This window comes from Heliconius melpomene, chromosome 18 (genome assembly GCF_056956725.1).
Source record: "Heliconius melpomene rosina isolate 202511_hmr_F chromosome 18, ASM5695672v1, whole genome shotgun sequence".
In the NCBI taxonomy this organism is placed as follows: Eukaryota; Metazoa; Arthropoda; class Insecta; order Lepidoptera; family Nymphalidae; genus Heliconius; species Heliconius melpomene.
Window position 1 is genome coordinate 2,223,189 of NC_140406.1, and position 25,105 is coordinate 2,248,293.

At 32.6% G+C, this 25,105-nt stretch overlaps 1 protein-coding gene across 2 annotated transcripts in view; it reads right to left on the bottom strand.

Annotated features, from left to right (window-relative positions):
* Sb (serine proteinase stubble) overlaps positions 1-25,105 on the bottom strand; it is a 98,693-nt gene that overhangs the window by 3,208 nt on the left and 70,380 nt on the right. For both annotated transcript variants that reach the window (XM_085201997.1, XM_085201996.1), the window contains exons 4-9: positions 5,949-6,107; positions 5,157-5,549; positions 4,464-4,721; positions 3,076-3,268; positions 1,071-1,368; positions 750-899 (exon numbers count right to left, since the gene is read on the bottom strand). In XM_085201997.1, the coding sequence (XP_085058123.1) occupies positions 750-899; positions 1,071-1,368; positions 3,076-3,268; positions 4,464-4,721; positions 5,157-5,549; positions 5,949-6,107 (1,451 nt within the window). The remainder of the gene's footprint in view (positions 1-749; positions 900-1,070; positions 1,369-3,075; positions 3,269-4,463; positions 4,722-5,156; positions 5,550-5,948; positions 6,108-25,105) is intronic.

The window sequence follows — 25,105 nt, forward strand, 5'->3', positions numbered from 1 at the left end:
TATAAATTGAAATATTTATTTTAAATGAAAACGGAAAATTTTTATAAGTATGAAATTAAATAATATCGTATAAATTTGATTATACAAAAGATCTGATGATATTAAAAAATACAATACTGGCACTTTTAATAAAGCTTCGTTATAAATTAAATTGGAATAAAAAATATATGCTATGTCGTGATTCGTTTAAAAATTAACAATTTCATTTCATTCGGTTTATTAAAGAATAATTGAATAGATAGGTGAAATAACTTTATAGCGCCTAGGTGCACGAATAGGTATATATGTTTTTTGCTTAAAGCTTTATGTCGTATATAACAGGGAAGGTAGTGTCAAGACACTCCGCTATCCATTTTTCCGTCTGATTTCAAAACTTTAATTCATTGATTACCGCGTTTACAGAAAGTCGTTAAAAGTGTAAATAAATATAATAATAGTCAATATGACCGTAAAATTCGAATTTAATGATAATCTTAAAGTTAAAGTTGACATCGATCAAATTAAGATATTTTTTTAACGTTTAGAACACTCCATCGTAGGCCAGGTGTGGCGTAGGGGCACAAGCGTGCGATTGTACGCGGTTCTGCAACTGCGACTGGATTCGATTCTCACTTGAAGAAATGAAATATGTGATCTTTTCATTTCCTGCTCTCCTAACGAAACATGGCGTTGAGTTTTGCCAACGCGCAATCAGTCTGCAGAATTGCTATGTGCGGGATACAGCGTGAAGCTAAAATCACTGCAAGTACCTGTAAAGGTCCTCCTGAATCCCCTTGACACGAATCATGTCCTCCTCCCTCGTGTCCCGCACAAAGGAAAATGTCCGGGATAAACTCGTGACGTCCAGCTCGAAGAAACATTGATTTGCATTGATCATTTGATACTATAGGTACTTGGACCTGAAATTATATATAAAAATAGTATCAGGTAATTGTATTATTATTTGAGACGGTACGTATTGTGAGGAGGTTCCTCTCTCTGGAGCCCTAGCCACCGATGGCTTGGACCCTTTTCCCACCGTCAAAAAAGGATTTTTAATATTATTATTACACAACAAAAAAAATATATACCTCTTGTAAAACAGATGGCAGCACACCACCTTCAGAAAGCCTTCCCCAACCTGTCACAGTAGCATTCTCCCCCACCAGCAGATCGTCATTTGCCGGCAAGCATATAGGGGATATATGAGGCGCGTACTGCACGGGTGAGTCCAGCTTCACTAGTGCCAAATCATATTCGTAAGTATAGAAATTATATTTAGGATGAACCGCTTTCCGCGCAACACCTCGTTCTACGTATGGGTACTGTGCTGATTTTGATGAAAAGTCGTATTCTCCAACGCGCACCCTTATTTGAGATGTTAGGAGGCTGTGGACAATATTTTACAATAAATGTTTACAATTATAAAACCTTTGAGAGGCCATAGTGGCGCAGTGGCACAAGTGTAATATTTTCATTGCCTCGCCCCGCTAAGAAGCCACTCAACACGCAAGGACACATCCTATATCTTATAAAACAAAGTCGCTTTTCGTGTCTGTCTGTTGTTTCTAACTCTTCTTCTTCTAAACCACCCAACGGATTTTATTGCGGTTTTCACCATTAGGTCGAGTATTTTTCGTAGAAGGTTTATATATAGTTTATTATTTGTACATTCTTATGTAAATTAACATAAATACGAAAAATATGAATAAAGTCCTACCCGCTGAGACACTTTCGCGCATGCGCTGCTTTAATGGTAAGTACTACATGAAAAAAATGTACTGGAGTATTGTTCCTCTTAATGAGATCTACAAAAAAGTCCGCGAGAGCATATTTTTATCTTTTAAGGATAACGTGTAGTGATCATATTTCTGTCTAAAAATAATAATTTCAATATATTTTTTATTGTGAGGGATATTTTTCCATAATGGTATTAATCCTTATCCTTTAAAATACTTTATTAATTTTCTACGTTAAACGAAGATAAAATTTGCGTTTTACACAATTTCGAAATTGCGAATAGTTTAAGAGAAAAACGCATTTAATTGTTGACACATCACGTCGTTGACACTTCAGCAGTATCGACTCAAGTTTTACTTATCCCTTACTCTCAGCATATAAATAAGTATATTAGTTACGTTGGCCATTTAATGTAGATCAAAAGTGTCTTTACTGTTTTTCATTTTAATAAGTACTTTAGAAGTTGTTACAATATCAAAAAATCCTTGCTGCGAAACGGCTCGCCACTCGCCATGCGTCCGCCGCGCCCGCCTGCCTTACACGCATCGGTGGTTCAGTGGTAGAATGCTCGCCTGCCACGCGGGCGGCCCGTGTTTGATTCCCGGCCGATGCATTCTATTTAATTTTCCTCACAGGCAGCCACGTAGTGCTTGCTTTTCATCAGGGACAGAATACCCTCTTCAGCATTAACCACAAGCAAAAAAAAAACCCGCCTGCCTTTATAGCAACGAAGATTTAGATGCGTTTGCACGTATTGGATAATTAGAGTTGAATGTATTATTTCAGCGCGATATATTTTTTGTAGTAGTTATTAGTAGGTGGGCTTTTGTTTATAATTTCTTCCGTTTAAAAATAGTCATTTAACTATCTAAAAATAGTCATTAAATATATTTTAATAAGTACTTGAAAAGATTAGTAGCACAGATTTAAAATTACGGTACCTACTAAAAAATCCTTGCTGTGTAAAACAATTGGAAAATTCTTATTAAAACTACAAAAATGCGGATTGCATTAGGGTTTAATTAATTTTCACATTATCTTAAGTGCTTTGCAAACATACATTACATGAATAATCCAGTAGTTAAAGCGGGCGAAGCCGCAAGGGGGTCGCTAGTATCACATATAATATGTCGAAAAACGGAGAATGGAGTGTTATTATACTAGGTTCCTGAGTTCGCTGTATTCTATTATTGGGCAGATAAACGCTACTTTTACAGATTAATATCGCTTACTAACATTTATTATTATTAATAATAATACTATCAAGTATAACGATACGTATAAATGATTACGACTAAAGTGAAACTACTTGAAGAAATTTCACATATTTCTCCAAGCAGTTCCATTAAATCTTACTCATCGACACAGTGTCCAGCAGTCGCGATCCAGCCTTCATTGATGATAGCTCCACCACATCTATGATTGGAGTCGAAGCCGAAAAATGAATTTCTTCGAACAGAAGCCTGCCACGGCCACCGTCCGAGTGAGGAGTCTTGACCACCCATTATACGGGTTTCTGGTCGAGGCCGCATTGCTGTTACGCCGCACTCTGAAAAAATATAAATGAAAATGTATGTGAAAATGTATATAATTCTTAAACTATAATAAAAGAAAATAAATATAAATTTATTTTTAACAAAAAGAAAAACCGACTTCTAACAACGAACTAAAAAGTGAAAAATAATTATACAAAGATTTTATAATTTTGAAGTCGGTGCCAAGTAAAACAAACAGGCTTAGTTATTAGATATTGTAGTAAAGGTGTTGTAGCATTAGCTTTTTGCAGTTTGTAATTAGCCTATAAGTAGTTATATCAAATTTATGCTTAGTTATTTCAAATACATGTCCTTTTAAACTCATACAAACTTTATATGGACAATATAAGGTTCAGTCTTGCATGGAATCAGTAAGCCTGAAAGTACGGTCTGAAGATATTTTCCATCCTTGGTATTGCATTTCACAAGCATTGCATCTACCACCAAAGAATATATGAAATAGCAATAAACGAATTTAAGTATTCAACCGCTTTACCACCTGTATTACAAAGAGGGTCTTGAATAGATCAAATTGGCATAACCCTAGTTTTCGGTCGGCGTCAACTTTCAAACGCGAAAACTAAACACGCTTTAAATGGAAATTCATCTTTCGTTTACAGGGACCGCAGTAGATATTTCACACGTGATACTGAGGTGTTATTTACATTCCAGTAACTTTAGTTATATGACTCCAGTCGAGAAATTGCTAAATGGACGCATGGTCGTAGATTCAACCCCCATGAGACGATGTTTATATTTAAAATGTTACCATATTTTTGGCCTAATTCGGCCAATTCTCATCATTCATTTGATCGATCAGCGTAAACAAAATTTGGGGAAAAGTATAACTATTAAAAATTCATCGATGACAATCTTGCCATTTATATATTTTGCTATAAATATTACAAACAAAAGCTCCTTGAATCTGACAAAAGCCCTAAATAGTTTTAAAATTATTTTTTTAATATAAAGGAATAAAAACAACAATAAACACAGCACGTTTGAAGAATGTTACTAGCATTCATCATTACGTGCAGGATACGATAAGTACGTGACGAAGGGTTCAGTATCAGCACAATAGCATTTTGCCTCGACATTATAGCAGAAATGGCAAATAATAATTCATTCCCCCCGAGTGGGGATCAAACTCACAACCGTCGCTTTACAGTCACACTCTTATTATACATAAAAAATATACTATTAACATACCAGCATTCTTAGTAGCAGCAGTAGTCTGAACAGGCGGTGACGTGGACTCGACAGTCTTATTAATCATATTAAACGCCGGGTCCTTTGGTTTCATATAATTCTTATGTGGTTTACTGGTTGTGGTTGTGAACTTCTTGGTTGGTTTGGGTTTCCCCGCCGGCTTGTCCCAGTTAGGTCTCGGTTTGGTTACGAAGGAGGGCTCGGTTGTGGCATGCCAGTGGATTGTGTTTATGTTGCTTGGTCGCGACATCATGTGAACTGAAAATGTATTGTAGAGTTTTAGTTTTATCTTTACATGTTTCTTGCATATTTATTTTTAGGGAGAGAACGTGAGGTAAGCTTAAAATTTTTCTCCCAGTTTCGAGGTTTTACGCGCTAAGTAGTTACGTGTTATTGCCTTACTTTAAGTATATAACTTGATTCACAAAAAAATTACATAGTATGTCCATCCGTATAAACAGAGGATATAATGTGTTATAACTATGGGGTTCTGAGCGTGCCAGTTGTTCAGACAATGTAACTAACTGCCAAATCCGTTTTATTTTTATTTATTTCAATAATTTAATTTATTTGTTTTTATTTTACACAATACTATTTTATAGTACCAAATATATGACTTATATGACTTTCCATAATAATAAGTATTTTCAATGTAACGCCATCTATCCAAAAATCAACAAACTACATACATACCTTGCGAGATGCTGTTTTCCGCATGTTGCTCCGACACCGCCATCGGCCGCGCACCGGACATAATACTAAGACTAGAGGAAAATTTGTTATAAGGACTAGCTTCCGGTTCCGGTCTATGTATATCTTGATACTTATTTACATTGTTATACGTTACTTTATTTACTATATCACTATCTAAATTAACCATTGAGGGTAGATTTATTTCTGGTGGCCGGTAGCTGTATGGGGTAGGCGAGCCATCTATGGGCTTCGTCATGAAAGAAGGGCGTATAGTTTGAGCGTTTGGTCGTAAGTTGGAATTTTGAGTGGTAGATTGTGTGGTTGATGTAATGTGAACGGTACTGGATGGCGCTGAGTACGGCCGATCCGTTACTGTTACTGGGTTGGGTGTTTCTGAAAAATGGGAAAATGTCATTTTATTCTTTTTTATTAATACAGTAATCTATATATTTTTAAAAAAAGGGACTCATTGCATTTTTAATGAAAATAAATAAAATGAAATTTTCAAAAATTCATAATTGGAAATAAAATTAATTTAAGTATTTAATAAAGTATAAAAAATAATATAAAGAAACAATAAAGAAGCAACAGTGACAAAGTAAATGTAAATAAATAAGCTTCTATAAATGCATAATAATTTAATTTATAATTTTAATTATCACAGTTATTAGTATAAAATTATTATTAATTTGATACTCGGACGAAGAAATCATTATATCCTAAATATTTCTCGTATTCTAAGTAGTTTTACTCTAAATAATTATTTTTTACAGTATCTGAATTGACAGTCACCTGTAACAGGTTTGTCCGGCAACCTGCAGCAGGAACCGAACATGAACCCGTCGACACATACACCCGCGTGTATACCCCCCACTCGGTTGCACTCCTGCACCCACATGCACGCTCCCCTCGACCCGCCCACTGTGCACGACTTGCGCGACATTTGATAACCTGGAACCGAAAAAAATATTTAGAGTATATATCAAGGAAGCAGCTTCCTTCATAGCAGGGTTGGCAGAAGGAACGTAGTGTTAAATCACTCCATCCCCACTTGTCACCCTATTTTCGAGATATTATGTCCGGATATTTTAGTTAAATTTTATAGAATAAAACAGAAATGATATTAAATTAAACAGAAGGTCGATTTCACCGTTATAACGGACGTTAAAGTTTTTGTGTTCCTTGACAGGTAAAAAATATATGATAATACCATAAATATTTATATTTGTTATGACCGCCATCTATTATCCTTTGATAGAACTTTAAACTTTCTCTATGTTATTTCGTCGTTCACGTCTACGGCAATAAATGTATAGACGTTGTCAACAGATGTCGTCAAATAAAAAACATGTATATAAAATTTATTACAATTTGAGAATAATAATAAAATAACCGAGTATAACATATTGTTAAAAAAAACAGCTTTGTGCTGTATCCCGCACACATAGCAGGGTAGGAAGAGGGAACATAATGGTAGAATACTCCGTTCCCCAATTTCCGCCGAATTTTTCGAGGCGAGGTTGCGGAACTCAACGCCGGGCTTTTACCTTAATACCATCAAGTCGGGATCGAACCTACAACTGCCGCGTTACAGTTACACCCTTGTGCCCGTGCGCTATGACGGCCCTTATAAAATATTTTAATGGATTGCTCTAATAATAATAAATATAGGATTGCTTAAATTTGTTACTGTTTTTTTAAACCAACCGGACCCGTCTAACAATCTATATGCGAAACTGTTACAACGATATTGATTTACTTTTTGTTGTCTGATTCGTTTAACAATTTACGAAATATATCAACGTTCTTTCCATGTAAAATTACTTTTCTTCATATTGACTCAGCTTTTATATAATTATACAAAAAGAAAAAAATATTTCTACGATCAAAAAGCATCTAGTTCATTTATTCAATTTCCGGCGGAAATAAAATTTATGCTTTGCCCGGTAAACCATATCCTGTCCGGAAAAGAAGCTATTCACACGATTTCTTATAAAAACTGAAGATTTGCTGGTCTATTATAGTCAAAAACGACTATAGTCTAACTTGCATCACCAATTACATTCACTGTATGACCTTTTATCTCTACCTAAACAAATTAATGATATCTAACAATAATAAAATCATGGCCTCGTTGATAGTCTTCATATAATATATGCATATTATATTGGAGAAAGGCCGAAAATATAAAAAAATACTATCATACGAGTAAGTAACTAAAAAAAATATAGTCGAATTGATAACTTCTTACTTTTACAGAAGTCGGTTAAAAAGCAATAATAGTGTAAAACACGCAGAAAATAAATAAAAGGTCAGTCCTAGAAATACCTTGATACTTTCTTGCAATTTCACCTTCTAGAAAAGATAATTTAAAAACAATCTCATTTGATAGGAGTACCGTCGCGAAATGAACTTCCGTATAACGGGACGCTCAAAGGAAATAACATACTAGATCTCCCAGGATATTGCATCGAAGACGGGAAAGGGAAAAATGCAAAAATTCTTAGTACTAGAAGATTCTAAAGTTATAATAAAATCATTTAATTTTAATATATAATTGAGGCTCTAGTTCTAAAGATTGAATTTAAATTACATGGGCAAGGCACATTAAAACAGCGCAACGTCTGTAAACGCAACGGTTGTGGCTCGATCTCCATTACAGAGGTTCCAAATATTTTCAGACTAGATAAGAAGCGGCGTTGAGATACGCCATTTAAAACATAATGTCTCCAAATCACGAATTCGGGCAAAACGACGAAAAACTTTACTTAAGAGCTTTATACATACATAAGTAAAATGTAATTAAATATTTAAACATTCAGGTGAGCACAGTAAAGTATATAACATTTCCACATTAAGAGAAGATTACGGCGCGCAGCACCTACTAGTTCGTATTAATGTAGCGTAATGAGCTTAGTTCTCATTTAAATTAACCACCAGTCCTTAAACCCACCTTATTCCCTAAGCAGGTTAAATATTTATGCATAAGTGTATGTTTTTAATAACTTTAAACACGCCGTATCCCGCACGTAGCAGGGTAGGCAGAGTGGACCTAGTGTTAAGACACTTCGTTCTCCATTAATACTCCGCGGAATTTTGGAGGCACTGCGAGTTTTAAACATAAATATTTCATTTACTCAAGTGGGAATCGAACCCACAACGTGTCGCTTTTACAGTCAAACACTTGTGATCCTGCGTAACGAGTCACGACTCGCCCCAATGAATGTGTATGTACATATGTAGGAGGAACTTACATATTTTTTTTGTATAAATTTGAAAGAAAGAGGAAATTTTGTGGTAACCTTTGATTTTTTCTTGAGTTTTTGCATAGATATTTAAGTTTAGAGTTTTAGACGTTAGCTTATTAACAATTTTTTTATCAATAGTGGACTAAGCATAATGTATTACAAGTGATCATGTGTAATTATTGAATAAAAGAAATATGATTATGATATTTGGAAATATGTATATCTTCATAAAATTTAAATAATATAACTATAACAATGTTTAAAATTTAACTTTATTGTAATTGGAACTTGGCACGTAGTATTATTGTGTGTGCCAAAAAATATCTTCACTATTTTATTACCAGTGAAGCATTGTGAACTAAAAAAAGTAAGTATTTTTTGTTCTTAAAAAGTTAATAATAATAACTACTACGGAAATAGCTTTTAGTGTTAGTTAATAAACAAAATATAAACTCACATTATCGCTTTACTACGTTTGAAAATATATTATTTTAGCTATTTTGTAAAATCATAAACAAAAAAATAAAACAAAGGATTACTTGAATTGTATATAAAAAAATCTAATCAAAATCATACAAAACACCAACAAAAGCAGTACAAATTTGATTGCGTCATCCAAAAAAAAATACACAAGTTACTGTAATTTGGACAAATTTCGAAGGAATATTTCAAAAAAGTCGAATGTTCCAACGTAGATGACGAAAGAATACCAATTTTCTTGAGCATATTAAGGTGGAGAAACAAAGAAATGTTAGCAAACGATCCCATTGTTACATGCCGTAAGTAAATAACCGCCAAAAAATTACAATCCTCAATCATGTCGACAAACAAAAGATATTATAAGGAAGTCGTACTCTAGATGCGACGTTGCGAAATTATGATATGTTGTGTTTTTTTGTTATGTTGGTGCTTAATGATGAAAATATTGTTATTTTCTTTGAGAATGAGAATCTAATGTTCAGAGAATTTGCAAGAAATATATATAGGTATGTAAAAAACTATTCTTTGTTTCCAATATGTATGTACCTTTCACAGCTTCCCCTTGTCTAATTAAAAAACCGCGGCGTTGAGTTCCGCCACTCTACACGGAATATGTATAATTGTTTGTTGTAATATATATGATTTAATAAATATAGATATAATTTAAACATTTTAAATCTATACACAACTACTAAAGCATTTTTACTACCTTCTATAGAGTTTCCTCAGAAAAAGGATTTCAGCAAAATAAACCTCTAAGGCAGTGTAATGGATTGTCAAATTGAAGGAGGAAAACGGATCAAAATATAAGCTCATAATACATATTAAAGTTGAGGAAAATTACTATTTTTATTTCATATGGCTCTATTAAAACACACTATTTGCCTTTTTTTGCTGAATTTATGTCATAGATATTAGTTATTAGACTGAAAGATTTTATATACAAATGGTTTAGTTTTTTCATAATTATGATGTAAACAGTTTCCGCTAATAGAAATATTGCGTGTTGAACGGTGGACGTCAACACTAAGCTTAGTTCAACAATATTGTATTTAACATGTGTAAAACTGTGCAAAACTTAAAATCTCCCTTGCTATTAAAATCATTTTTTTATTCTTCGCTTTGCCCCGGCTACCGCAGTGTAGGCAGGAAGTGACATGATACTCCGTTCATCATTTTACGCCTGAATTAAAGTGCGTTACTAGAATTCATTACCAGCATACAATTTCTTAAGTATAAGTAATAATTAACAATAAAAGTTACTTAAAAATAAAAAAAAACTAAATATACATATTCTTACAATATAACCAATTTTCGTGAGCAATATAATAAAATCCGATATACCACTACTATATCCGCTGTGTTATACGCTATCAAAACGCATACCATGAAACTTCCCTCTATTGTCTTCGGGAAATAACCGCTCTTCGTAACAATAAGCCACATTATGTTACATTATATAACCTTATTTCCGTAATATAAGCGTATTATAACCCTATTTCCGTAATATTCCGTATATGTGAGTGTTTTTGCTTATCCTGTAGCCATCTCTATGTATAAAAGGTATGTTAAGATAAATTTTAATGATCTTGATATTTTTGGGATACATGAAAATGAGGGTAAGAACGTTTTGTGGAAAAAATGTTAGAAAAATAGGTATTTATATATAAAACATAACAATGTCTAAAAAGTTAACTAATTCAATTTAACTATGTTGGATGATAATTTACAGTAATGTCAATGTAAATGTAAAATTTTATGTTCTTACCCAACATAGATGGACAAATAGTATGGCTTAACTCATCAAGACGTTCTCTTAGCTTTGTACAATTTAGTGTTAAAACACTATACCCCACTTACCGGTCAATTTTCAAGCCATTACATTTAAAGTGGCGGAACTTAACGCCGCAACAAAGAACACAAATAACTATTTAAAAGGGCTTCCCATAACATAATTCCAGTATTTAATTACTAAAAGTTTCCAGGAAACATTATACAAGCATTACCTCGCAAACGGGTAATCTCCTGCGATTTCTTGCAATGCGGTAATAATTCGATGCGTCAAAACCAGTAGCTATTAAGATCCGGGATACCGTTAAATACCAAGGACGGCTAGGACTCGTTACTAGGGGCTCCTTGGTGTAAATCATTTTAAAATTCAATTCTTAGTGTCTAAGAAGAATAATAATGTAATAAAAAAGATATAATAAAATTATAAAGTATATCGACCGTCGCGTCGTAGTGTCGTCGTAGTGAGTAGACGCGATAGTTTTGGGTTCAGTTTCCAATCGGGGGAATATATTATTTTCCAAAGACCGAAAGAGGATCGACCCTGATATATGCTGGATACACAGTGAAAGTATATGGGCAAGTTACGCTTTCAGCCCATTCTTGACGTAGTTGCAATACATATTATTTCCTGAATTATAACAAAATTATAAATTATAACAATATATATTTTAATTTATTTAATTCTTCTATATTTATAGTTTGAAATTGTAGGTATATGTGATATCGTAAAACATACTTAACAATATACTATGCGGTGTATGCGTTTGAATGCTACTACTATATACTACTTACCGAATATTTCCCTTGTCGGGTCTAGTTATAACAAACGTCTAGAAATATGTATAATAGAGCTTTGCCTTCGTCACGAATCGGAACGAATATTCATATTCGCATATTTTTGCATATTTGCATTTCCATTCTGTATGTTTTACGAATATGGATCAGCAATTTTTTCTAATTATATTAAATAGAATAAAAATGTGTTAATTTCTTATTTTTGTATTATTAGAAAAATAAACTTAACCCTTAAGTAAAATTATTATTCGTTACATCACTACTTTCCATCTACTACTCATGTATCGGATGTATAAAATTAATTAGAAAAAGAAACCACAAAAAAGAATATATTTTTATGCACATTCTTTTAATTGACAACCATCCATACACACAAATAATTAAGTACTAGGCCTAATTAAGTACAAAAAAAACCTATTCAAAAAATATTTTAATTACGAAAATTAGTATTATTTTAACACATACCTCGAATGATTCTTCGAATGATTCACATTCTCGAAACAGAATAATATATCTGTTAAAACACAAGATAAAGCGAAAAGATAATCAAAAGATAAGATTAAATTTAAATCAGCATCTCACTTATTCATCTCGAGTTAAATCTTTAACAAGCCTGGTATGCCTGGTGGTGACCGTAAGGAATCCGCACCGCAACCAGCTACAGAATGTAACATGGCAGAGCTGTGATTCAGCGAGGCGTTATTTATATAGATAATAAATGTGTAATTTAATTATCTTGATTTTGAAGTAATTAGCTTAGTTTGTTATCCGACTATAGTGAAGACCAAAAAAGGGTTATATATGAGAACAATATAAAGAAACGGACCTATATACATACGTGCTAAAAATATAATCCTCCGTTTGGGCTTGACCGCTGTCGGGAAAAAAAATTACGTATTATATAAGTCCGTACACTGCGAAAACATAAATAAATTAGTTAACGTCTGTATCTGCCTGTGTTGCGGAGTTTAACACTGCCTAAGCTTACGATAAAATATTTTAAATAATCCCTAATAGAATTGAACTCACAACTATCAAGTTTATAGTCTAAATTGCGTAATTATGCTATAGCCCATAATTAATCATACAAATGTATATTTTAGTAAAATCTGTCAAAAAAACCAACCATTATTAATATTTAAGAAAAGATTAATACATTTATATATAAATCCCGTCACGTTGACATTACCCTCGTACAGAATAAAATATCTCAGTGCTACTCGAAAGTATGACGGATGAAAGCCGTCCTGAAATAAGTATATATTCCAGTAAATATTATCTGTATATATTTAGATATTTTTGTACATGTTTTCTTTTATGTTTTAATATACATAAATTTCCATTGTATAATTATAATCTACATATTAATTTGCATAATAACTATACTTTTCATATAGTACGACAAGGCGCGGTGTTAAGTTTCACTTAATACACAATGTGTCTAAAAACTGCGTCACTGAGCCACTAACCAAGTGCGGGTTAGATTCGCTCACGAATAATGTTCCGTTCCATTATCTATAAAAAGGGCAAAAAATCACGTTACACATACGTTGTATGTGAGTCCTCTAAAATATTTACTCGTATTTTAGTTGTTTTTTTAGCGGCAGCAGAAATATATCATCTGTGAAAACCTGGTTCATGAGATACAGCCTGATGACAGACGGACAAACAGACAGCGGAATCTTAATCTTAATCTCATATTACCCATTGGAGACCGACCTTCAAAAAGACAGAAAGTAAAGTACGATTTCACTTAACCTTACTTTCTCTCTGCCGAGCTTCCTCTCCTAGAACATCACTATTTTCGACAATATCCGCTTTCGTATAGCATACACCACTGGACAACAAGTAGTGAGGTGAAATAAATTCATTCGTACAATAACGGTAACGTTATTTTCTCTGAATAGCATCATTTGTTCGTGGCGTGTCCGCGTTAATTACAATTTACAGTACGCAGAATCGCCAATTAATTTGTTAATTACTAGTCTTCTTAATGTAGTTTGTTTTCTGTAAATGATATGTGTGATTGAATGCATTAAATATTTTGAATTCTTTTCAGTATATATTAATTATAATGACGCAATTGGCGTAGTGGTTGTGGTGCAATGGTTCTTAGTTCGATTTTTACTTTAAATGTCTATATTCATAAATATATTTTTCTTTTCTTGCGCAAGATAAAAATAGGTGTGAATTCGGTTTTTACCTGTAGAAATATTAATATTTATATAATATTTTCCATTTTCTTAAAATAAAAAGGAGCATTTTATGAATTAACAAACAATTTAAAAAATGTAAGCAGCGTACGTGTGTCTTTAAAAATGAATATAATTTTCTCTTATACAAGTATAGTATTAAAAAAAGTTAATAGCATTATTTCTCGTCACAAGATCCTTTCTTGCAGTAATCTCTTTTGTAAAAAAATCCTCCTTCAGAAATATTAACAACAAAAGTTATAACAACCGTATCAAAGTTTCACCGTGGCGAGTAGACAAGGGCTCAAAATCCGTCAAGTAAGAATGTTTTACAGTTCTTATATATTATTATACCTACCATAATATGTCTGATATTAAGCTACTGTTTTAACCTATAAATATATCAGGTAGTCGTAGCGCATTGGTTGTGGTTTGGACAGAACAGGTGGTGGGTTCGATAATCGGAAATAAAATATTTAACATTTTCCTTTCTTCGCTCAGGTAACCAGGAAAACTGCAGCGTTGACTACCAACAAGCAATGCCTCCAAAATCCAGCGGAAAGAGGGAAACGAAGATGTCTTAACACTGGGTTCCCAGGTTCCCTTTATATATCCTGCACCCTTTTGACGTTAAAAGCGTTTATACACTAGATCATTGTTATTTTTCTTTTTTCACGTTTTTTTCTGTTCGTTGTCTGTCAGTTACTCAGCAACAGAAGAGTTTTATAATTTATATAGATGATATAACATATTAAAAGTGGCATAGAACAAGAGATGACATCATCATCATAATCGCAACCGCAACCGTAACCATGTCGCGGAATTTATTTAATGTTCTATCTAGTGCCATTGTGGTAACCGCTCTGTTGGCACAGAGATGGACTTATGTTAATTAACTTTTTCTTTTCTCTTTTCATTTACACTAATCTTGTATTCTGTTCATTTTTCATTTCTGCTTCAAATATGTATTAGTATAACATACATAGATATACGAGTATATGTTTGGGAAAATTAAACAAATAAACATGAATATGTTAAAAAGAACCTTCACCTGGTGAAATTGGAGCTCATTACTCACTAATAGAGAAATCTTGCAACAGTTTTAATTTTAGTATCAAAAATAATACGTCATTTTACAAAAATAAAACAAAAATATTTTTATAGAAAACGTTCGTACTTTTCAAAATTACTTTCAAATATTTGTACGTTTTCTTAAAAAAGCATTTAAAAAGAGCAAATATTCACAAAGTTCTTTTTCCCTACAACACAAGCTGACATCAAACAGTTATGAACGAAGTAATGAGCGTGAAAGCCGCTAGCAGACGACCTTCCAACCCCGCACAGTACACCGGCACCGGCGTTATACTTAATTATGAATGTAGGATTTTAACAAATAGCTTCAATATTCAACACAAAAGGGACCAAATAAACATATTGTCGTTACTATTTAGTAACAGAGGCTTCTAAATAATATGTAGGTAGTTGCGGTGGCTGTAAATTCTTTTTTTTTTCGCTTCACGCTGTATCCCGCACATAGCAGGGTAAAGGGAACCTAGTGCTCCCGCTGGATGGTTATCTGAGTAAATAACATAACAATAATTTATACTCAGACTAGTGGACCCGAACGCGGCTTCGCCCCCTTGAACTATACGAATATTTATTAAATATATTTATGAAATTATTTTCAATTTTCAATAGAGAGATGCGTTAAGCAAGCTCATTTTGGGTGACGTATTCTAACAACAAACTTTGCAAATCGTTGCTTAGCAACGGGTGCACATCGACGGTTGTTATTAACATGGCGGAATAAATTGCATGTCAAATTTATAAGTATTTTAATATATTGGTATATATCGAAAATATTACAAATATGAGAAAAAAAAGTATCCTATGTTCATCCCGGGACCCTCAAGTATCTCTATATGAATATTTTATCACAATTAAATTAGCGGTTTGGCCCTGATTGCGTAAAAGACAGACAGACAGACAGAGTTACTTTCGTATTTATAATATAGGTATGGATGGTATACCACTACGCCACTATCACTATGCGAAGACCTGGAATTCTTTTAACACTCCTTAGATTTTTAATATTATTATGATTTTCTCGAAATCGAACCCAACAACCGTCACTTTTACAGTCAACCGCTGTGTCACAACGGCAGTAGGTATATTAGACGATCATCAAACCCATTACATCATTGTATTGTAAAGAAAAATAAATTATTTCTTTTTTACTATCTACATTATAATCATTAATAAATATTCGCTACGGCATTAACGGAACTTGCGCAATTGATTAGGACTTAATAAGGTTTTTTTGTACTACTTTTTGCAGATTCAGCGATAGATATTAAGGCATTGTGTTTAATCAGAAGCGAATTTTAACATTGTTTTGACGAAATTCAACTTTCTATTAGACGTCATAAGGTATATTTTAGATTGTGTTTGGCTAAGCTTTTCTTTTAAATTAGAATTGATGACTTGCGACCGCATATATGCGGAAAAACAGAAAATGAACGTTGTTAGTAGTACAATGACATGTGTGACGTACTGACGTGCTTTACTTGGATATATTTGATTGTTATGGGATGGTATTCTCACATATATTGGATAACATTTTTTTTATATGTATATTCGTTGGTATATGATGATTCTCCAGGGAACTACTTTTTTATAGAAATAGTTTAAAATATTTCTTTTTTTTTATAGCTACACCTGTGTCGCTAAGGTAGGTAGTGTAGAGGGAACCTGGAAACCTTGTTAAGACACATACTTTTCGGAAAGTTGTCGAGGCATTGCGGATCGAGAGGCATAACTCAACTCAATGAGGAATTTCCCTTAGTGGGAATCGAACCTACCCAATATATTTGCTTTATTTCTTATTTTCTTAAAATAATTATATATTAAGAAAATTCTATATTATTTTTCCAATTTACGCCCTTTTTTTAGAGACAAAATTTGTTCGATAACCAATACAAGTTTTTGTCTAACAGACCAAATATATACAATTTAAACCAACGTATGTGCTAAGTCCCGTAGTTAGATAAACCGTTAGCGTAACTATCTCCGAATATAATCGGTGGCTGTTGACATCATGAGTTTTTTGTCAGCTGACTTCACTTCCCATAGGTCAATAGCTTTGAAATCCCATTGGTTCATATAATAAAGAAATAAATATGACACGTTCAGATTGATTGACTGTAAAATTTACGATACTAGTGTTCTAACACTCCGTTCCTCACTTTCCGCACAAATATTAAGACATCTCCTTTTGACTGGCAGAACTTAACTCCGCGCTTTGCCCTGTCACCAGAACGAGTAAATGAAAACAATTCATTTCCCTGAGTGGGAATCGAAGCTACAACCGTCGTATTTACAGTCAGACGCTGAGCGATAACGGCATCGAAATAAAAGAAATTAAGAAATATTTTTATAAGAATATTGAAATAGTATAATATTAAGAAAAGGGACTAACAGTGTTAAAGAAACTCAATAAGTAAAAGAAATCATAAAAGATATAGAAATGAAATAGAAAAATCACATAGAGCCAAATATAAAATGGATCCAAAAGCTTAAATAAATAGCTTCGTGTTATTTTTTAAGATAATCTTTTATCGACACGACGTTTTCGCCAGACGATTTATCTTTATTCCTTCGTTCAATAGAAAATTCAAACATTAAATTCAGAATTCCGATAGATAATAATATATTAAATTATGAAATTATGGCCGCCCTATGGGTAATGGGTTTGATTCGCAGTTTGGTGCATGAATTATTTTCAATTCCTCGAAACTATACAACGCGGCGTTAAACTCCTCTACTCAACTCGCAATGTCTCTAAAATGAAACAACTGACTTGTTTTATGCTATAGAAAAAAACAGTTTAGATTGTTAAAATAATTATATTTTATTCAGAATAGATATGTCAGAAAAATGTAAATCAATCCTTAGTCCAGTTACAGAATCCTGCATACATTCGAATAATAAAAGCTTCACAAGAATAACCTTTATAACATTTCCATTTCGTGTTCACTTTTGTACTGTAAGTGCTATTGCCTAATAAAATTTCATGTAATTTTAAATATCATGTATTATTCTTAGCATAAATATTGCTATGTAAAAAGATTTTAACATGAAAATATAAAGTAAGACATATATTAGCTCACATTAGTTCTTTCACATTTCTTCCAATCAACACTATTAGAAACGGCCCAAGATGCGCTAGTTCAAATAAAAATTAAATTACACAATCTTCTTAACTTAAACAAAAATATATTAGTTCTGTAAGGTAAATACAATGCAAAAATATGTTAAAATCCATGCCTATATAAGCTTCCAAAATTAGGAGGCCAAAAGTCAAAAGTCGTTATACCCAATTTAAGCAGCATTACTCATAAAACTGTCATGAAATGTACATATCTGCAAAGTTTTAATTACACAATAACAACAATAAGTAAAGTATAATTTAGATTCCACGGTATGTATTTGGGTAACCTAAGTAAGTATATAGGGTACGTCCAAACACCCATAGAAACTTTGTCGAAGTTCGGAGCTTTATGCTCAAAGTTCGAGCTAGAATTATTATCTTAGAGACGTGTTCTTAAACTCGAGTTAATATTGTTTAAATTAAAAATAATACTAGCAATGTTGGGGCCAGTTGTGGCGCAAGAACACAAGCGTGCCAAGTTGTGGGTTCGATTCCCTCGTGGAAATTACTCGTGACTCGTGGAAATTAAATGTTTCATATTATCACCTCCTCGTTCTGGTAACGAGGTAAAGCGCGGTTGAGTTTCGCAACTCACAATAATGCCTCTAGAATTTGGCAGAAAGTGGAAAAAATAAATGTCTCATAGGTTGAAATAAATATGACATAAAAATACAAATTTGACATAAACTTTAAAAATACTACTAGCAACACAAAAATACGTAGCCTAGTTAAAATTTAAATAGGTTTCTTAAAAGAACGCTTTATGAGGTGACCTTAGTCATTAACTCTTGACCTAGGACACAATGAGTTGAATAAGTAATTATATTCGCGTGAATAGAATACCTACTTTCATATTATAAGAACGTTGTTTTTGTAGTAGGTACGGTATTTAGTTTTCATGAAAAGAATGTATAACATTTTGTAAATATATTACAAAAGTCTTTGTTTTTTTTACCTGTATCCCGCATGTAGCAGGCTAGCCAAAGATCTTAGTGTTAAGACACTCTGTTCCCATTAAAACACTTCTGTTGCCCACTTTGCGTGGGCAAAATTTCAAAATTTTCAAATTATCAGGGCATTTAAAATTGATTCGCGTAACTCAAAGCCGCGCTTTGTCTTATTAGCAGAGCGAGGTTATGAAAATTAAATGTTTTTTAATTAATATATTTGTTATGATCAAAAATTTTATTTCAATAAAAAGTTCACATTTCAGTTTTTGTAAGGTTTAAGAGTTATCCCTAGAAAGTTATATAGGACATTTTAACAATATAAACCCAATTCTGTTAATAAAAAGTTACGTTTAACAGACAGCTGTTGGGAAACTGGTAGAAATGTAATTAAAAACGATGAATTTGCAAAGATCGACCGCGAGAGCTTAGTCATTTATTTTATGATATTCACCTACATTTAAGTTGAAAAGTAAATTTAGTGCCTTGATAATCCATTCTGCATTTTCCGCCCAGTTTCGAAACATTGGTTTGTCAAAGCGAGGCGGATTTTTCCGCAACTTAACATCCAATGTATCAGAAAATAGAGAACGGAGTGTCTTAACAATAGTATCAAACACGAAGCTTATTTTTTTAAAATTATTAATTTCCAGCCGAATATCCCACCTATACAAATGCATGTGCGCAGCTGTTTAAACACAGATTAATTCCAGTGCAGTTAACTCGGGAATAGCAATTTAATTTCACGCTACTCAACCATTACTTGTAAAATATATTTGTACTAATAATATAGTTTATTTCGTTTGTAACTTGTTGAATATTTCCTAGACATTTGATGATGTAAGACTCTTGGGATAGAGCTTTCGCCTTCTAACTTTATGTAACATTTTTATAACTACATATTGTTATTGAACACCGTTTTAATGATCAACCGTTCCCCCTAAATGGAATCGAACCCACAAACGTTGTTTCTAATTAGATTTTTGCCACGCTAGCCTCTATTTTAATCTGACTGCACAATAATTGTAACAATTAAATTTATTTGAAATATTAATTGATTACTAGCATTCTTCATGTAAAAAATTATAGAGAGTTAGTTATTGGTTTTATTTGCTGCTTATTTTTAAATTGCTTCCCGCATTGATTGATAGAGAGAAATTAGTGTTAAAACATTATATTTATCTAATAGCATACAAATATGTTATCGTCTTTATAATATACGTTTCATGTATTCATAAGTAGGTTTGTGATTTTGGATATAAAGTAATTTAAAAAATGTAAAACAAATATACATACAAAAATATCTAACTAAACACATATAAATATAAATTTAGCATTATAATAAATAAAAATTAGCACCACACTTAACGTCATTTGTCGTTAAGAATGGGAGGTGATCTCACTTTCGCTCGCAGTACAGTTACATGGCGACAGACGAACTCGGAAGAGGCGTGAATAATGAAGTGTACTTATAAATGAATTAGAATGAGTTATTGTTACCTATGGTTGCGTGGTTGAAGCATGTCTGTTCAATGATAGAAGATTGTTATAGGTTCAAAGGTCTAAAAAAAACATATTTTTTATTAAGTTTTCCTGATTTTACCTTTTGTATGGCACTTACTAGTTTGGGAGGTAATTTTGATTCGTAGCTGAAGCTGTTTCAGTGTAAACAACGATAAACGAACTATCTAACACAAAAAGGTTTTTTCAATTCTAACCACTACTTGTTAAGATGAATGCGTTCTACCAAACAAATTCTTCAGCTTTATAAATTTGTACCGATCGTTGGTTTAATAAAAATATCAAAAAAATATTCAAAAAGTTAGAATTTCAATATATTATAAAAAAAGATAATATTAGTTAATTTGATGTTTGGGTCGTAAGTCCTAGTCATTGCAGCGAATTAAACATTACAAATATTCCTACATTATAAATTTCTCAACATTTTCAAATTGACTACTGTAAAGTGTTTGTACCTAATTAGAACAAGAACAGATCTTACCACAATTAACAATATCTTTCATAAATTATTATAAATAATATTCTAAATTACGTTAAAAAGCAATGGCATATTGTATTTTAAAACCCATATGAAACATTATTTGCTATAGAATTACAACGTTGATTCCATACGGCTTCTAATTTATTCATTCCCACGGTATGCCTCATACACAATAAGTTGGCGAAATGGGTTTTGCCCATAAATGGAAATATTAATTTAGGAGATTTCTAATATACTATGAATGTACAATACAATACTTCAATTAGGAAATAAAAGAAAGGGAATTTTTGTTTTTTCATAAAAATATTAATATACAAAGAGGCGAGCCGTGGCGCTGGGGCATAAGCCTACAACTGTAAACGTGACAGGTCGTGGGTTTGATTCCCAATCGAGGAAATGAAATATATAATATTTTAATTTCCTCGCTCTGGTAACGAGGCAAAGTGCAGCGTTGAGTTCCATCGCTTATGTATTAAGTGTCTCCAAAACTTAGCGGAAAGTGGGTAACAGAAATGTCTTAATGCGAACGGAGAATCTTAACACTAGGTTCCCAGGTTCCTTCTGCTTGCCCTGCTCTGTGTGGGATACCGTAAAAAATATCATAAATTTTTCCATTATACATTTCAAAATTCACGCAAACAAAGTTGCGGGGTACGTTTACTATAAAATAAAACTATAGAAATCTTTTTAATAACTTAATAAAGCAAAGCTAATATCAATATAAATAATGATAGTAATATCTGGAGAGGAACAACAGTTTGCAATGAAAACTGAACTTTCATAACACAGCACTATTATTAGACTTGAGCGTATCCTCGCACTAATACGTGTATTTTATATAAGGAAATATAATAGCGAATGGAAGGCTTAATCCGTACTACGGAACTTAGATCGCTGTCGAGAAATAAATTGCGTAAAACCTGCTCAAATAGATGTATTAGCGATGTAAATGTTGTTTCGTTACTTTAGGTAGATGTTAGATACTTTGTAACTTAGGCATTTTTTTATTTAAACTTTATACTCGAAAATTATTTATTTTAGTATGGCCATCTATGCTATTATGCACTTAATTAAAATCTTATAATTAATATAATTTAAATCGAACACGACAAACGCGATTTTTGCTGCGCCCCAATCCCACGAGAATTCCAGCTCACAAAGTAGCCTTTATGTTGTGCCTCAATCCCCTGTATCTTTCAATGTTAATCCCATAAAAATCGTTTCAGCTGTTTTTCTGACTAGCCTAGACAAATAGAAAAACAGGCAGACAGACAGAAAAAAAAATCAAAATTGCTTGCTTATATTCTAAGCGTATAAACAACGCACTCAGAAAATCACAATACTTCAAAATACACAAACAGACACTTCAACACAATATATCTATACAAACATAATAACCAACATCAAAAAAAACAAGTACCACTATTACACAATCAATACACAAGTGTATTGCAACACAGCCAGGCGCGAACCGCAATGAGTTATTGCAAGTAACGAGATCGCAACAAATGGCCGTCCGCCGCGCTATCAGCAATGCTAATCGGTATTATTTATCCATATAAAGGAGCTTGACAACGTTTGACTCTATATCAAGGAGCCTTAGCCTGCGGGCTCATCTTAAATATGAGTAATTTATTAGATTATATTACGTATTCGATGGGGTGGGTGGAGAAGGAAGAAGGTGATAAGTCATTCCTTTTACCACTCTCTGATCTTGACTCTTTTTTTAAAGAACCTAGAGAAAATTTATGAATAAGTTTATTTTTGAGTTTCACTCCGTATCCCAGCATAGTAATATCTTAGTGCATATCTATACCCAGAAAGGAGGTCTAGTGTTAAGGCACTGCCTCCTCCTGAATTCATGATATTGTATCATGATTGGTTCTTCTACGGCGGAAGAATAAAAGTAATTTACTCTCGCTTCCAAAGACTAGTATTAAAATGTAATAGTATATATACAAGTGGTATTTTGTATTAAAAATTCAGTTTGGAATGTACACACAAAAATAAAATAATTATAAACAAAAGATTGTACAGACGTCCGTGACTAATTACGGCACAGAAAGGCTTAAGAGCTCTATGCTCGTTTGAAATATTACCTTACCAAGTACAGCCTTACTATTAATAATATACTCTTATTACGGAAATATAAGAGGACGAAGTATTATGAAATAGAATTTATGAAATATTGGCAACGAGGATCGATGTATTAGAAAATAATAATGGTAAATTGTTTTGTCATAGTATATCTTCATCTCACTGGATTACCCCTGCCTTCTCTTCTATAAGCGCAAGATTCTCTTTTTTAAGCAGAAGGAACCTAGGAACCTAGTGATACGACAATTATTGTATATAAAGTAATTTCAGTTCTCTTTCTGCCGAATTGCCTCTTGAACCTTAGCCTTAGTACCGCAGGGAGGAAATGAAAATATAAAATATTCTATTCCCCGAATGGGAATAGAACAGAACAAAACACATTTGTGTCTCTGCACCAAGACGGTCTATACTTGAAATTATTATTTTTGCTTTAAATACATTCAAATAAAATAACTTAAAACTGTTTCTTTATAATATAATTACTCAAACCTTCTATTATTATTTAGTGAAAAGTGCTATAAAACTATATCTATCCATCTTCGTGCTTTCACGAGATGATCTACCGATGTATCACACACGGCGCACGCAACGTTCCACATCTGATAGAACATTCGTCAAATGGCTTTCTTTATACTTTTGTTTTGGAAAGAAATAAGAAATTTTGTAGATTTGGTTATTTTCATAGGAAGCCGTCGCGTCGTTTCATACGGTAAAAAATAAGAAAAGCTAGAAAAATAAATAAAAGAGCAGATAGAGAGATGCACCTGCGTTACGTTTTTATACTAAACTTCTATATTATTGTTACTCTATATAGCTCACTTGGTGAAATAATTAATAATCTTACAATATAAATAAAAAACGTTCTATTAACATTGCAATGAACGTTTTCACTTTTGTTATAGCTGTGGAAGATTCGGTAATTATACTAGTCGCTTCTGAACAATAAAAAATATTGCTTTAAAACCTTAACCTGGTTTATGGAATATAACCACACGCCTTAGAAATGCTATCACTTTTGTTTATGAACAATTTATATTCTGTTGAAAAGAAAGGAAACAGAAAGAGGTTAAGAAAAGATATTTTTTTCTGTTTGTTTTCATAAGAAGACAATATGTGGTGGTAAGTACGAAAAATGTACAATAAAACAAAACAATGGAAAACATTCGTTGTCGCTATACGATATAAAAATAATAAAAAGGAAATCACAAATATATATCTATAAATACTCATTATTTTTTGATTGGCGTATTAATCCGAACAAACCAATACCCTGATTGCTGAAATAAGAAACGTGTGTTCAATTCTCGTTAGTTAAATATGTAGTTTACCGTAAATAGCCTTCCCATATTTTATAACTCTTTTATTTAATGATTGTATATATTTATCATTTTCATTTCTTCGCCCTGGTAACATGGCAAGGCGTGTCGTAGAGTGTAGTTTATATTTTGTTTATTTATTTTAACAGATTTAAGTAAATGAAAGTAGGTATATATATCTTCACATCATTATTCATTATACAAAGTTTAAAAACAAAATGAAATAATTAATTAAGGCCAAGAAATACGTATGCCACTTCCATTATTTTCTATGATTAACACGATGTCCATCGGGCGAAATGAAAGCGAAATGGCCCATAAACTGAGATGGTATCGTTTTATTTATAGCCGTAACTTTGCGTTTTGGCACGTCATATCTGGAGAAAAGTTACTGTTTGTCGGTTATTGTGTTCAACGGTACAGTGGTGCAATAGACGCAATCATTGAATACCGTACAAAATACTTTTTCCCAGAGCCCGAATGTCAACTAAACGCCGTATTTTATCTAACTACAGCGTTGAATTTCGCCACGTATCGTATATTGTTTTTTTAATGTGCGAATATTGAAAAAATCGGCCAAGTACGTGCGTTGCGGACACGCGCGATGGGTTTCTTACCTTATCTATAAAAACAGCAAATCAAATAAATAAATTAAATATTTATTTTATTATATTTTTAGTATTTATTGCTAACCGACAATAGAAAAATATGTGATTCTTTTTATTATTTATCACATTCATGGGATACATTTGGAGACAAATGGACAGACAGCGATGACTTAGTAACATGTATTTTTGGTATAGAACCTTACAAACGTAGAGACAAAATTATTATTACGAAATTCTCAATAATACTATAGGTAATACTTTTA